The sequence below is a fragment of the Apium graveolens genome, unplaced genomic scaffold, assembly GCF_009905375.1.
Source record: "Apium graveolens cultivar Ventura unplaced genomic scaffold, ASM990537v1 ctg3151, whole genome shotgun sequence".
NCBI lineage: Eukaryota > Viridiplantae > Streptophyta > Magnoliopsida > Apiales > Apiaceae > Apium > Apium graveolens.
In genome coordinates, this window is record NW_027417961.1 from 42,424 (window position 1) to 59,591 (window position 17,168).

The 17,168-nt window shown below is 34.2% G+C and overlaps 1 protein-coding gene across 1 annotated transcript; it reads left to right on the plus strand.

Annotated features, from left to right (window-relative positions):
* Nucleotides 1-1,151: 1,151 nt before the first annotated feature.
* Nucleotides 1,152-3,547, plus strand: LOC141700972 (uncharacterized). The gene is made up of 4 exons (XM_074504628.1): nt 1,152-1,411; nt 1,475-1,611; nt 1,687-2,175; nt 3,228-3,547. The coding sequence occupies exons 1-4, from the start codon at nt 1,152-1,154 to the stop codon at nt 3,545-3,547; spliced, it is 1,206 nt and encodes a 401-aa protein (XP_074360729.1).
* Nucleotides 3,548-17,168: the final 13,621 nt, after the last annotated feature.

A 17,168-nucleotide genomic window follows, 5' to 3' on the forward strand; every position in this document is an offset into this window, starting at 1 on the left:
GTAGAGGATATGATTATAATCCCATCTAATACTTGGTGGGATGACGTATTGTTTTATCCCCTCCTACAAGTCATTTTTTAAAAGATTATAATCCCCCTCATTATTATCCCATATGAAACAAACATAGGATTGGAAAATTTAAGAGACTATATTACAATCCGAAGTATTATCCCACAAAACAAACATAGGATAAAGTTTTAAAGGATTATATTTCAATCCTACACTTAATCCTTTCAAACAAACTTAGGATAGGATTATTTAATCCATAGGACTAATTTTGATGGGATTAGTTATCCCCAGATTATTATCCCGGGAATATAATCCCATGAAACAAACATGGCCTTGGAGTTCTCCACTTATTGAGCCACTTCCTCCATTTCCTTCTCCAAAATTAGCCTCCCCAACAATGTTTTTACCGTCCATGAGTACCTCTTTGGTAGATGATAATTTTATTTCCTAGAAAATGAGAGGATCTGAGTTTTATGATGGATAGAAATTTGATGTGAAGCATTAGTATTGATTTTTTTGATTTTATAACTGGGATAAATATTGTGCACAAGTAGAATATCTGATTTCATATATTAATTTCATAATATAATATTTAGAGTTTTTTTTAGAATAGTCCCTCAAAAAACACCAAAAACTTTTTTTCTTACATCCAACAAAAGAGGTTCTTTTGTTGGATAATAATAAATGAAGCAAAAGAGAGGAAGATTCTGTTGGACCTATTAATCTAAACATAGTTATTTGGGTGATTTGATTTTATTATTGAATAAATCAACGTTGCCTTATTGAACGTTATATTGCAGAACTGGTTATAGTTGTTATTGCGTGTGTTTAGGAATGAAATAAGAGAGAGATAAATTAAGATCAAATGTACTGGTTTGTAGCTCATCAGTTAGACAATCTATATGTAATAGTTATATTCTCATATTGCAGAAGTTAAGGTTTTTCCATATCAGTAGTCAAATACACTTTTGCATTGTTCATTTTCATATTCTTTTCTTTGATCTAGTATCGGAGCAAATTAAACAACTGTGAAGTGCATCCAAAGTTAACAACGAATAGAGACAAACAAGAACAAGGAGGGGTCGTTTGGTCTAAGCTATCCAATGCTATCGAAAACAAATTATACCCCCTGGGCCATAAAGATGAAAGTTTTTATGCAGGCTCATGGGGTTTGGGAGGCAATAGAACCTAAAGATCTGAAAACTACATTAGATGAGAAGATGGACAAGCGAGCATTGGCCATTATTTACCAAGGTATCGCAGATGATATGTTGTTAACAATAGCAGAGAAAAAAACATCCAAGGAGGCTTGGGGGGAAATTAAGACGCTGTGTCTGAGTGCGGATAAGGTGAAAAAAGCTAAAGCTCAAACCCTGAAATCAGAGTTCGAGTCACTGAAAATGTAAGCTACGGAGCAGTTAGATGATTTCTGTATGAGACTAAACGGCTTGGTTACAAATATCAGGGCGTTAGGGGAAACAATTGATGAGGAGTATGTCGTTAAAATGCTACTAGGGGCTGTCCAAACTAAATTCCTTCAAATTGCGTCTTCAATCGAAAAGTTTGGGAATTTGGATACCATGTCCGTAGAGGAGATTATTGGCTAACTCAAGGCTCATGAGGAATGTTTGAATGGACAAACGGAGAACAGTGACGAACAACAACTCTTGTTAACAGAGGATGAATGGCTTAAGAGGGAAAGTAATGACGGGAAACTTCTTCTTACACGAGAAGAATGGCTGAAGAGATCAGGGAAAGATGCCCAAGGCAGTGGGGGTGACTATCACGTGAGAGACAATCGTATGGTTCGTAACAGGAGCCAAGTAAAGTGTTTTAATTGTGGTGCCTACAGTCACTTTGTAAACGAGTGCCGCAAGCCAAGAAAAAATAGACAACAAAGAGGAAAGGCAAACTTGGCTCAGGTAAATAACGAAGAACCCGCACTCTTGATGGCTATGTGCGATAATGGTAAGAAGGATGTGACTGTTGTTATTGAAGGGAAAACTACAAATACCATTAAGGAGAGAGATGATAATATATGGTATCTTGACAACGGGGACATCAATCATATGACAGGCCATCGAGAGAAGTTAGAAAAACTTGACAAAACAGTGAAAGGGGAGGTAAAGTTTGGTGATGACTCCTTGGTGAAAATTGAAGGGAAAGGTTCAATCAGGATTATGTGCAAGAATGGGTAAACCAAAGTCTTAAATGGAGTCTACTATATACCCACACTTCGAAGCAATATCATAAGTCTGGGCCAATTATCGGAAAAAGGAAATCGAGTAGTCATGAATGGGGAAAATTTGTGGGTTTATGATAGCTGTGGAAGAATGCTTATACAAGTCCAAAGATCTGTAAATCGACTTTATAAGATTCATATTCAAGAAGTAGAGCATTATTGTCTGTTAACGAAGAGTGAAGAGGATACGTGGTTATGGCACAAACGACTCGGACATGTAAATTTCAAGGCGATGTAGTTGATGTAAATTTCAACCAAAGGATATCTGTGAAGGATGTCTTATGTCAAAACAAACACGTAAGCCATTTCCAACTCAATCTCTTTTCTCTGCAAAGTCTTCTTTAGAATTAATTCATTTGGATTTGTGTGGTCCTATATCTCCTTCCACTCCGGGAGGAAAGCATTATTTTATACTCCTAGATGATGATTACAGTCGTATGATGTGAGTTTACCTGCTTAGAACTAAAGATGAGGCTTTGAATTGTTTTAAGAAATTTAAAATGCTTGTTCAGAATGGTGCACCACATGGCATACAAGTTTTGAGGACCGATCGCGGGGGTGAATTTTGTTTAAAAGAATTTAATGATTTCTGATAGTACAGGTGAACCTGTGAACTCAACGCATTTTAAGAGTATCATAAGTGGACTGAGATATTTAGTACATACGAGGCCTCACATCACCTACTCAGTAGGAATTATTTGCAGATATATGGAGAGGCCTAAACAGATGCATATGAATGTTGTCAAGAGAAAATATCGATATTTGAAAAAAACACTACAGTATGGATTGGTTTATATGAAAGGGCAAGGAAATTATATTCTATCTGGTTTCTCTGACAGTGACCTAGCAGGTCGTGTGGATGATCGAAAGAGCACGGGAGGGATGTCATTTTATCTTGACGAGAACTTGATTACATGGGTCTCTCAAAAATAGCGGTGTGTTGCACTTTCTTCATGTGAGGTTGAATTTATGGCAGCAATGGCCGCTGCCTGCCAGGAAAATTGGTTGCAACGAGTTCTGAGTCACATTATGGGTATCAAGTCTGTTCCAGTCACTCTGTACATCGACAATAGGTCTGCTGTGGATTTAGCTCGCAATCCGGTGTTCCATGGACGTAGTAAACACATTGACTTGCGCTATCATTGTATTCGTGACTGCATTGAGAAAGGTCTCATTGTTATTAAACATGTTCGTACAAATGAACAACGTGCTGATATACTAACTAAGGCGTTGGCAATATCAAAGTTCGAGAAAATACAGAAGTTGCTGGGAGTCAGGAATCTGGGGAATGTTTAGATTAAGGGGGGATCATGCTGGGCCTATTAATCTGAACATAGTTATTTGGGTGATTTGATTTTATTATTGAATAAATCAACGTTGCCTTATTGAACGTTGTATTGCAGGACTGGTCATAGCTGTTATTGCGTGTGTTTAGGAATGAAATAAGAGAGAGATAATTTAGGATCAGATGTACTGGTTTGTAGCTCATCAGTTACACAGTCTATATGTAATTGTTATATTCTCATATTGCAGAAGTATCAATTGTAAGGTTTTTCCATATTAGTAATCAAATACACTTTTGCATTGTTCATTTTCATATTCTTTTTTATCAGATTCATACATCCAACAGCTGGTACATAGGGACCATTTGCCTCAGAATTGGGAGCTGCTCTAACTGAGCAATTCTCAAACCTCACTCTTTTAGAGTTTGAACCGCCACTGCATCTCTCCCCTTGAGCATGTCTATCCATTTTGTTAACTAACTACAATATTTTTCTGTTGTGGAGAAAATAAGACGAGATGAATTATACCAGAGGAAATGATATATGCAACAATGAGAAATGTGGGGATATATAGCCAATACCAGATATTATTTGATACACCATATATGTAGCTTGAATTATCTTTCTTATTTTATTGAGAAATCAAAGAATTCTTTTAACATGTAATTGATGAAAACCCTAAACTTGACTTTAGAAATTTGATAGCAGTTTGTCATTTTACTAGCTTGAAAATGCCCTGATTGGCGTGTCTAATGATTACATCATTATAACAACTAATACTAACAAATATATATAATAGCTGAAATGGTGCATCTATTTTTAAAAATATTATTAAATTTTGAAAATTTCAATACAAAGAAAAGATTGGAGGGAAACTTTTTGATTTTATAATGTGCCTTGAAAGTCAAAAAAAATTGCAATACTGATTAAACCATTGTCTCGGATAATCATAAAGTATTTTGGAAACTCATGGCGTCCCCATTTTAGATGAAAAAGTTATATCTATTGCTAGTAGTTTCATTATTTGTTTGAGAGCCATTATTTTGTCAGAGGTTTGGGCTCTTCACGGTTTGGTCAGTGGTTGCATTCGTGTTAACATTCCACCAAGTTCCCTTTAAAGCTTCTATCCAATTTATTTTGGTTGACTGTTATATTGATATAGGAGGATTTTTGTTTCATAAGGAGAGTGAAATGAGACACAGAATAACAAGGACATGATTAAGCTAAGTACTGCACGATTATGTGTCATGACATCATCACAATGTTGGATGCATGATAATGTCAAATTGGGATTTTACACGAGAAATTATTCTAGATGATAGAAAAATGTGGTAAAATACTGCATGATCATGTAATCTTTAATTATTATTCAATTTTAATTAAGATTTATTTTTCTTTTGTTTTAATGTTTTCTATCCCTACGTGAATAATCTTATAATGTAATGTATGGAAAATCTTTTATTGACACTAAAACAGTGATAGTTTTTCTCTTATCTTTCCTTTGGATTCAAGAAACCCTTCTAAATTCAAAGTTTAACTTGTGGATTGAAGGTTTTAAAGAATTTCTCGTATAAGAGTCTTTGCGCGGTTTAACATTTACTTCTCCTATGTTTTCTTGCCGCGTCAATTGGAATCAGAGTAAGCTATATCCTATCTTTTCATTAATTGAGTCATTATAGGAAAACCAATTTATAAAAAAAGATCATTCTAAACATTGTCTTTGTTAAGACATCTGCACATCGCGCCTCCGTCCTCATATGTACAAGTACAATTTCCTCGCGATCAGTGTTTATTACATGCGTGAAATACTGGATTCTCATTAATAGCATTTTGATGTAATACCATGGGATGTTCGGTGAACCTACTAACAATGCCAATTCTTGTACTAAATTATCCCACCAAACTTTTGTTTAGAGTTAGATTCACTGGTTTGACTTTTCATCTCTACTCAGTTGCATCTTGATTTCCAGTCGGTACTTTTTTGCGTTGCACTCGATCATTATTGCTCTTTCAAGTAATTTTCTAGCATAGGAAACCTAATTCAGCTCAATAAACTCACTCTTATGATTTACCTCAATACCCAGATTTAGGCCAGCTTTCTTATGTCACTAATATCATACTCTGCATTCATCCACCTTTTAAACCCGTTAATGACTAATGTGCTCGTACATGTGATTAACAAGTCGTCTACGTAAATTCCAATTATTATTATTTCTTCTCCTTCATGTTTGGTGTAGACGACAAGTTCATATGGGTATTTTCCAAATCCCAAGACCTTAAAATACATGCTCAACCTCGAGTACTAAGAACGAGGGGTTGATCAAAAGGCATAAAGTGATTTTACTAATTTATACAACAAGTGCTTTATGTCTTTCTTGACAAACCCTTCAGGCTGCGACACATAAACTATTTCTTCAATTCCCCATTCTAGAAAAGCAGACTTAATGTCCAGGTGGTGTACTTCCCACCCTTTTTTTGTAGCAAGAGCCAATTACAGCCTTACGATTTTGAGATGTGTTACAGGCACAAAGACCTCATCAAAATTGATGCCTTGTTGCTGAACATACGGCTTAGCAGCGAGATTTGATTTATACTTGACAATTTCACATTATGAATCATATTTCAGTTTGTAAACCCACTTCCATTTGCCCTTTCGGTAGCTCTACCAATTTCCATGCGTTGTTTTTCACAATAGAGTCTATCTCAGTCTTCAGAGCCAATTCCCATACTTTTGTTGTTGCTGCTTCTTCATAGTATGTAGAGTCGTCCACGGTTGATAACAACAAAACTTCATTTTCTTCCTCCACTTCTTGAGTTTCATCACATATTTTATTGACCAAGCCAAATATTTTGGGCCTCTAACTACTGCTTCTATCAGAATTAGATGCAGTGGTGCTGCTATACGCACTGCTCCTCCTACTTTCTGATTGAGTCAAATGACTAACTGTAACGACTCCTCTTCATAATCATCTTCATGTTTACCATTAAACAGACTCCCTAGTATGACACAAGAGTCTCGAATTGCAGCAGAATTAACATCTTAATGCCAGGAGATGTAACATCAAATGGACCAGCAATATATGTATGAAATATCTCGAATGGTTCCCTGGCTCTCCAATATTTTCTAACCGGAATAATTTGTATGTGTTGCTTTCCCTTGAAACAAGCTTCACATAAATTTTTTGATTTGTTGATTTTTTACAAACCATTCACAACTTTAACTTCGACAATAATTTTAGGTCATAAAATCCAAGATGACCATATCTCAAGTGCCATAACCACGAGTCATTTTTCAATGATCGACTTTAAGCACTTTTGCACCTTCATTTGCAAATCAAGTGTGAACAAAAAATTCTTTGACATGTCAATATATTTTAATTATTAAATATATAACACTTTCAATATAAAGACATCTCTAAAACTTTATTTTTTTCAAAAAACTATGAGGGAGTTTCAATAGATGTGCTTTCTAGGTGTGTGCTAACCATTTGACTTCTTTCACTATCTCAAGAGTGCTCAAGAGGTGGTGCAAACTCTTTACAAGATACATTGGGGATAATACTTATTTTAATATTGACATATTTTTAAGAAGGTTCCGCTAGAGTCTATTTATGCCCATGTGTTACAACTGCATCTTTTTGAGAAGATGTAGAGGTGTCTTTTTGACTGGTGAACTCAACTTTCTTTTGCTTCTTTATTTTAGTGACCAAAGGTGACTAAGTTTCTGTTTTGTCCTCACCACTCTCATTAACCACTAATAAGGTGTGTTTTTTCTCTTCTTTTTACTAACTATCATTTTGAGAGGATGAAGCTGTTTCTTGACTTCAAGATAATGGTTGTGAAGGAATAGATGCATCTGTAGTAGACATCTGAGGGTGTTCCTGTATTTGTGTTGCCGCAGGACCAGGTCCCATAGCTGAACTAGAAGTTGCAGTGCTTCTCATGTCAGGCATGGGATAAGGGTAAGTATTAAATTTTTCCAACATAAAGTTGGTGAAATTCAAACTTACCTTTACCTGATTCTTTGTGTTAAGTGATCCAAATAATATTTTGGACACTTGTTTACACATGCCTATTTCATTAATATCTATTCCTTGAGTCAAGTGTAGGTCATGCACTTTATAATTTAAAGCAGACATAATAAATATAGAGAAAAAATTTCTTTACCTTTACTTACCAAATAAAGTGTTAGCCTTGTGCTTAGCTCTCTCAGAATGAGGCTTCCTACATCAATGTGCTTGTCATAAGCCATAGAGTTGACAAGCTTTTGAACCACATTTGAGATGCCATCAAAGCCTGTCTTCCTACATGTGAAGACTCTAATCATTGTGTCAAACACAAATGATTGTTCTTTTTTTATATATATCTTATTGAGCCTGGCCAAGTCTATCTTGTATGCATAATGAATGAAGTCCATAAACTTTGAAATTTCTTTAGAGGTAGAGGCTACACCCATCTTCTCTATTGGGATTCCCAGTGCCTTTTTGAGATCAACAATATTGAATTCCACTCTAACCCCTTTGATTTTGTAGTTCACCACCAGTGTCATCACTTAATTGTCATCTTCATGAGAGGAAATTACAACACTATTCCAGAACTCATTCAACACATCCAAGTAAAACACAGGGTTTGCTGTTAGTTCCCCTGCAAGTTAAGAATCATCCACAAATTTCACAAAGCATGCAAGTACTTGTGTTGAATCAATGAAAGTGAATCAAATTTCACAAAGCACTCAGGTACTTGTGTTGAATCAAATTTCACAAAGCACTCAGGTCACTTTATTGACTCTTATCGAGAAGTAGAAGGTGACTTATCAATATATTGTACAAATACCCGGTTTATCCCTATTGGACTAAATTATTCCAATTAATATTAAAAAATTCAACATAAAATTAGAATGAATTTTATATTAAAAGTATTTTACCGAAATAATTTATTGAATTAAATAGTTTCAGTTCTGAGTTATTGACAAGTCTAAAATTTGAACTTATAGAGAACTTTATATCGATAACTATATCTTGAAAAGTATTTCCATAATTAGGTGGTCCGTGGACTTTTCTTTCCCTCTCTGAGTTTTTTGTAAAGAGAATAACCTTATCTTTCAAAGGCTTCGGAAACCCGATTTCTTCCATAATTTCTTTGATCCAATACCTAATATATTATATGATCCATATTGATGCAATACCTCAATTTGACAATTTACAAGGGTTTTCAAAGTTGCTTATTGTGAAAATGAGAACTCAGCCAACCTGTACTTCATGTTTAACTTCATGTTTATATTATTCATATGCAATTTTATTATGCATGATAACAACAAATTTTAGTAGATATTTAATAGGAAGGATAGGTGGGCTCGTATTGGACCAAGCCAAAAAATTTGGCAATTATTATCGAAAGAACCGGAAAAGTTAGGTCGGATCTGAGTTACTTCATGATACAGTTGAATTTATATTTTGGATTTTATTTTACGATATATGAGGATATTCCTCTATGTAGCATTTGTGAGTTCCCAATTTTGCCATCATTATTTAGACTTCACTACATAGATTTGTTGAAGTTTATTCTATTTGAGTTCATGACCTTATGCCTTTGCTATATGGTGACTCCATGATAAAGTTTTTAGACATGGCCTCATATGTTTATTTATGAACTTCTCAATATACTTATGTTTTGTACTTCTCGACTTGGTTTATCAACTTCTCGATAGAATATATTTCATGGATTATTGTTAAATGGCTTAATTGGCCTCTCATTCGCAAAAAAGTTCACCCATAAAAAAGAGATTGTGACGATTCCAAGTGAATTTTGGAGGCCAAGACACTCGTACTGACATATTATCATTATGGAATGCTATACATTAACCAACCTACTATAATTATTCTAATTATCAGCCTCGATTACTCCATTGCATTTGAGTTTGAAAATGGATATTTTATTTGCAAATAGTATTGGTATCATGATGTATACACTAATATATATATATATATATATAAGACAAAATAATTGAGTGACCGATTATGAGAATGCATTAAATTTAGCCAAATTTAGCCTTTAGATTTTTAGAAATTACAGTAAGTTATTCTTTTTTTGTCATAGGTAACCCGCACGCGCTATCTTTCGGGTGCGCAATGAGTATACTCTACGGACTCACACAATAACGTGCAAACCCGTGAACATGGTAAACCACATTTAAGCGATGGCTCAGGAGGCATAATCATAAATTCTCCTCCGGTGGGATTCGAACTATAAGTTAATTTTTTTTTCAACTATTTAGAACATAGGTAAAAATATTAAAATTAATATATTGTGACATCATAATTTAGCATGAATTTTAAGCTATAGATAATAGGAAAAGAGACATTTGAAAAATACCATACAAGCGATACTGATAATAACTTTTACAATATATATAAATTTTAAAATATTGGAACCAAACAAAATAGTAAATAATATGTTAATAATTTGTTTTATGATTATATTAATATTTAAACACTTTTGAAAAAGAACTTTATCTACATTTTAAAATTCTAAATACAAAACATGTACGAGGACTTTACAGTTTAAGTTCTAAGATTATAATATACATCTCATATATTTTTTATTGAATTTCATATAGTAATAAATCTTGAGGTGTTAGATTGAAAAAGAAACTATTCATTATTTTGGTAATTTAGAAATAATTATATTATTATTTTCTTTTACAAAGAATCAATATTGCTTTCTTGGTAAAACAAATCCTCTAAATTTAAGCATCCAAAAGTACAATATCTTAACAATAATGAATAATATCGTACTATTAAATTAATATACTAAATCAAATATTCCAATTGTGTACAAAATTGCTACCTTGTCAATCAAATCGCTGTATATATATATATATAGACGCTTATTAGTGAAGCACATAAAATTGAAGCACATAAAATTTCTTGGGGAGCCAAAATTTCAAGCAAAATTTCAAGCAAATATAAGTTTCAGCTAAGAAAGAGGTAAACATGGCAGCTACAGACTTTGTGGGGGAGCCAAAATTTCAAGCAGGCAGTGGAGCAAGTGGCAGCTCATCCTCAATTATAAGGGAGTGGAGAAGTCCAAATGAATTTTGGAGAAGATTTACAAGTCAAATTGGTACTAATAGTGATAGGGTACCCAGTGTTGTGAATCATAACCCTATGTACCCTGTCACTTTGGCCGGCCAAGTACAGGTAATTAATGACATTTTATTTACCAAATCAAAATTTACGGTTCTTGAATCTGATTATATATGCTGTTGTTTTGCCAGGAGCATAGTAGGGTACCACCAGCATTCTTGTCCCTGTTTTTGGAGGAGATTATGAGAATGGAAAGCTCTCCTTACTTGTCTTCTCCCTTATTCTGTTCATTACCTCCTACTATAGTACAACCTTTGACAGATGCTCATGGATTTCTTCATCAATTTCGAGGCAGAAATGTACGTTTCTATGGTACATTATTATTTTGCAATTTGGATGAAAATTCCCATTTAAATGTAAGTTGAAATGCCTGGTTCATCATCATCCTCATCCTCGCATACTACCAGCCTAGAATTTTCACAACAATATTGCAGCATAAAGCTAAGCATACTAAATTGTCCCTTATATATGTTAGTGGTACCTATATTCCTTCCTTCTTATATTATTATTAAATAATGATTATGCTAATCCAAAACTAACCATAACTTTTAACAAGTAGGTGTGCTAACTGCCCTACCTGTTTTCCTCAAATGTATATAATACTAGTGTCTTATATCTCAAATGTATGTATTTCTTAGTTTCTCTTTATTAGTTTATTCAGTGCAAGACATACATTTAAATTTGACGAACAAAATTCAATCATCCTGATCTTTAGTTAAATTAAATTAGCTTTGAACTATAAACCTAAAAATAGATCTAGGTAGCTGATATGATTTTTTAAACAATGATTAGGTCAATTATTTGACCACACTATGAGAGATGGGTACCAAACTCACAAGTAAGTCATCAGACAAGTCAAAATTTAGTGCTTTAAGTTTTGAAATAATGTTAATCATCTCCATAACCTTATTTGTCTTGTATAAACAAGATCAGCTAAAATTAACTTACTTGTCTCATCCTTTTCATTTTTTGTAAAATGCTTTTCAAGCTTATCAAGAAATTTTTTATAGATATTTTATACGCGTCCTCAGAAATAGTGCCCCGGCCCAGAATTCTTCATGAATGCTTGGTTTTATAATCATTAAACTTAAGCTAGTAGAATGTTGCCAATTCTCAAAGTTCAATATAACGGTAATAGAACTTTCATCTATAAGAGAGGTATATTGCTCTTTCCTTATAATATAGTCTAAATTCATGCATCCTAGAACAAATAGAACTTCATTTCACATCTCTTTAAAATTTGTGCCATTAAGCACCAAAATAGAGTTCATGTTGGCACCTACATCAACAACACATTAACTTTGGAACCAAAAAAATATTTATACGGTCAAAAAATAAAAAATTCATGCACATGTATACATAGTAGCACAAAAAAGCATGATTTTAATAAAAAATTATAATATGTGTGTGGCCATTTGAAATGATTTCAATTCATACCTCATTTCATGACCATAAATATGAATACATACACAAATACACAAATAGAGATGGCCTAGCTATGTGTCACTAGGAGGGATGGAAATGGAGGAGTAGATAGTATGTCGACTAATACCCTATAATTAGTAGCCCAATTACATCACACAAAGCTTTATTTTAAATCATTTAATTAGTTCAAATATAAAATAAACTTTAAATATTATTCTCTATAATTTGTAAAAATTATAAAATATTTAATAATTGGCACTAAAATTTGGTGCACTTAGACAACTTTAGGTTAAAGGTGTAGAGAGGGATGCAAACCAATTATAGTTGTACACTAAATATTGATGTATACATAATTCACTCCATCATATTTATTCTTAAAATAAAAGTACACCTAACAATATAAAATATATCTACTTTACCTTCTAAATATGTTGTACATAATTATCAGACAGGCTTTGAACATGAATAACTTGGAGCAGCTTTCATCATATAATTACAGGAACTATATATCTATACACTTATGCTTATTTTACTGTGTAAATATCTTAGAAACATGTTTTACACTACAGGAAAACAGGACAAAACCGACCTTACCGACCTTCATAAACGGTCGGTTAACAGGCAACACGGTCTGTTAAAATAGTCATAACCGACCACAGGGCATGGTCAGTTTTAGGCTGGTCGGTTAAGACTTTTGGTCGGGTTTAACCCTCATAACCGTCCACTACGTTGGTCGGTTATGTGCCTGGGCATTTTATTCAAATATGGGGTCACTGTGTACACGTGGCAACACGTGTGCACACGTGTTTCCACGTCACTGAGTCATAACCGACCGTAGGTGGTCGCTTATGTCTATTTTTAAAAAGTTGACTGGAACTCATAACCGACCGTGGTCAAAGTGTGCACATCGGTCGGTTTTATTTCAGAGGCTAACTTAAATGTCATAACCGACCGTCCTAAAACCGACCACCCTCTAAAGAAGACGGTCAGTTTTATGAAGAAGGTGGTCGGTTATGTCCATTGACGGTCGGTTTTCTGGGTTTTGTAAAGGTCAAAAGTGGTCGGTTGCTTTCTCCACTTTTTCTCCACGAACCCTTATGTTGGTCACAATTGCAATCAGCTTCATATAAAAGTCATCACCCTGGTCAGTTTCTTTCATGACCAGAGATTCAAACTCACCTTCAACTTTTGCACTTTTTCCTTCTTTACCCGCTCTTCACTCATACGCAGTGTTTTGATCGTGTCCCAGACCTCTTTGGCCATTTCTTTATCAACAATGGTCAATAATATGTCCTCCGACATGCCCAATTACTGCTAGGGCCATCTACACCGTTTTGTCCACCACGGTTGTGTCGGAGCCAATCTGTTCAATCGCACCCCATACTCCTTGCGCCTTCATGAACACCTTCATCTTTAGAGACCATATTGTACGGTTGCTTCGTGTTACTATCAGATAGTATATACCAACTGCTCTTTTCTTCATTTTGGTCATCTCCATTATGATCTTTGTGTTTTTGGGTTGAATTTTAGGCATAAAATGGCCTTAACTCCTTAGCTCTGATACCAGAATGTAGCGAATAAGATATATATGAAACTGATTTTGAAGAATATAAAGTCTGTATATTACAGTTCTCAATCCTCTCCGAGTGTTTACAACCTTATATTGAAAAACAAGATTACATCATATGCCAGAAATCAAGAAAACAAATAACAAGAAAATCAATCACAAAAACTACTTCCTACAATTTCTCCCTGATAATTCAATACTTCCTAAGTTGTCTCCATTGGTTGAGACATATTCAACTTACATATTTTATTTGTGTAAAGTTTAGAGAAATATGAAAATAATTCCAACATAATATCTTAACAATAGTTAATAATTTTTTATTATAAATTAATAAACTAAATCAAATATTCCAATTGAACACAATATTGCTAGCTTGGCTTATTAATGACTTTTTTTTACGAAATTAATTTACTGTTCTTGAATCTGATTATATATATGCTTTTGTTTTGCTAGGAGCATAGTAGGGTACCACCAGCATTCTTGTCCCTATTTTTGCAGAAGAGTATGAGAATGGAAAGCTCTCCTTACTTGTCTTCCCCCTAATTCTGTTCACTACCTCGTACTAAGTACAACCTTTGACAGATGCTCATGGATTTCATCATCACTTTTCAGGCAGAAATGTACGTTTCTATAGTACATTATTATTTTATAATTTGGATGAAAATTCCCATTTAGATGTAAGTTGAAACGTATCCATATTGTCCTTGTTCGACCTTACAATTAAAAACTTACAATTAATAATTTTTTATTGATTGAGATTCAGGTAATTAGTGTGGTTAGTGAAGATGAGAATGGTTGTGATCTCGAGCTTAGGCTTAGTACAAGGTGCGTCCTTATGAAACCTTCTATTGTATAATTCGTTGTATAAATATTGATAATATTTTTCTTATCAAGTGTATGTGAAAAGTATTAGCATTTAAAATTACAAAATAATTTTTAATTTTGTGGAACAATGTACATGAGGTGGAATGAAGAACAACCCGTCTCTGACGTCTATGGTACATTATTATTTTGCAATTTGGATGAAAATTCCCATTTAGATGTAAGTTGAAACGTATCTATGCTGTCCTTGTTCTTTTTACAGCAGGAGGATCTAACCTTACAATTAATGCCTGGTTCATCATCATTCTCATCCTCGCATACTACCAGCCTATAATTTTCAAATCCTTACGGATTCTATTTTCCTCAAAGAGGAAAGGTATGCCCTATTTTAATTAATTATAGATGTTTGTATCATAGATTCTCATAAAGATACAAAAATGTAACATATGTATTCTAATAAGTTTCTATTGATTGAGATTCAGGTAATTAGTGTGGGTAGTGAAGATGAGAATGGTTGTGATCTCGAGCTCAGGCTTAGTACAAGGTGCATCCGTCTCTGACATCTCTATATTTTCTGTAGTAATTGTATGTGAATATACAAGAAAGTTGGATTTTTTTGAAGAAAACGTAGGTTTTTACATACATGCTGCAAGCTGTTAACTCCTGACCCTTTGTATACCAAAAAAACAATACGCACGCACCCTAAACCCTTACTTTTATCTTGAGGAATTTTTAAATGATCCCGTTTAAGTTCTGCTAACAATTTAAATTCCAAAAGTTTTGTGGCTCACAACGATATTGTTGTAGAGATATAAAACTAGAACTTATATATGTACATGTAAATTTGGTGTTCACCGGAAAAAATAAACTTGTATATTCTCCTCATCAAATAAAAGATTACAGGTAATAGTTTAAATAGAATTAAAATAACAAGTTGTAGCATTAAACGAGCAACTCCTTCCTATTATTTCTCCGCTAATAAACCTAACTGACTACAACTTCCACTACTAATACACGTACTAATCCTACTACTACTTATTTGACTTATTCAAATAAATAAAACATATAATTTAGATTAAAATCCCAACAATCTCCCCCTTAATCTAAGTTTTCCCTAACAAATACTAGCAACCCGTATGGCTTTTAACTTAGCCCGTGTGGCTTTCAACTTTTCTGCCCGTTTGGCACTTCAACATAGCCCGTCTGGCCTTTTGTTTGCCTGGCTGGCATGTCTTATTTTCCCGTCTGGCACGCTACCTCTGTCTATAAAAAAGCTGGTTAATCATCATAGTTATCTCCCATGAATCTGCCACCTCGCCACCAAAAGATTTTAGCTCTCCTAAGCCAATATTCAACTGCAACATATATAGCTTGATTCCCATAAGATTCATCAAGTCCACCATATCTCCTATTTGCCCATCTGACACCACTTGGTATTCGAGCCTATGGTCGTGCATGGTGGCTATGCTCTTGTTGAATATGAAAACCCACGTACTTATCGTTAGTTATGGGAGCGGTCCTTTGGCTGGACACATAAGTGTATACGGTTTAGCTTCCCAGACGCCTTGTGCCCGCATGAATACCTTCATTATTAATGACCACGTCATGTAATTGTTTTTGGCCAATATAGGAAAACTGAGTCCGACAGCACCTTCCTTCATCTTTGGCACGTCCATGCTTGTTTTCCTCGCCATGTACTTGGGCATAAACTACTTAGCTCGGATACCAAGCATTGACGTGCCAAAGATGAAGGAAGGTGTTGTCGGACTCAGTTATCCTATGTTGGCCAAAAACAATTACACGGCGTGGTCATTAAAAATGAAGGTATTCATGCGGGCACAAGGCGTTTGGCGTGGTCATTAAAAATGAAGGTATTCATGCGGGCACAAGGCGTTTGGGAAGCTATTGAGAATAGCGATCCAAATGGTGTAATTGATCCAAGGCAGGATAATGTGATTTATCAGGAAATTCCAGAAGACATATTGTTGTCCGTGGCGGAGAAACAGACTTAATAATAAAATGTCTTCCTAGTTCTTTCAAAATAAGTGTTCATTGTGTGTTTATTACACGTGCTTATAAATATATATACATTAAATCTCTTCTTATATTCTACACTTGGTGTTCACCTGAGAAAATTAGAACTAAAATAATAAGTGGTAGCATAAAACCAGCAACCCCTTCCGATTATTTCTCCACTAATAAACCTAACTAACTACTACTTCCACTGCTAATCCACGTACTAATGCTAGTGCTACTTATAAATAAAACATGTTGACTTATTCAAATAAATAAAATAATAACTTAAACATATAATTCACCCGAGAAAATAAACTTGTATATTCTTCTCATCAAATGAAAGATTACAGGTGATAGTTTAAATAGAACTAAAATAACAAGTTGTAGCATTAAACCACCAACTCCTTCCTATTATTTCTCCAGTAATAAACCTAACTGACTACTACTTCCACTACTAATCCACTTACTAACCCTACTGCTACTTATTTGACTTATTCAAATAAATAAAACAATAACTTTAAACATATAATTTAGATTAAATCCCAACAATTGTAGCATATAGCTAAGCATATAGCATAATGTATCCAACTTCAAGTTTGTATAGTGCTCCGATTTTAACAACTTTTAGATTTTACAATTGAAGCCCTCTGGGGAACTGT

Coding starts and splice junctions, on each gene's coding strand:
- LOC141700972 (XM_074504628.1), top strand. CDS start 1,152: ATGAAAGTTTTTATGCAGGCTCATGGGGTTTGGGAGGCAATAGAACCT. Junction 1,412..1,474: donor GAGTTCGAGTCACTGAAAAT/GTAAGCTACGGA, acceptor TACAAATATCAG/GGCGTTAGGGGAAACAATTG. Junction 2,176..3,227: donor GGTGAAAATTGAAGGGAAAG/GTTCAATCAGGA, acceptor AATTTATGGCAG/CAATGGCCGCTGCCTGCCAG.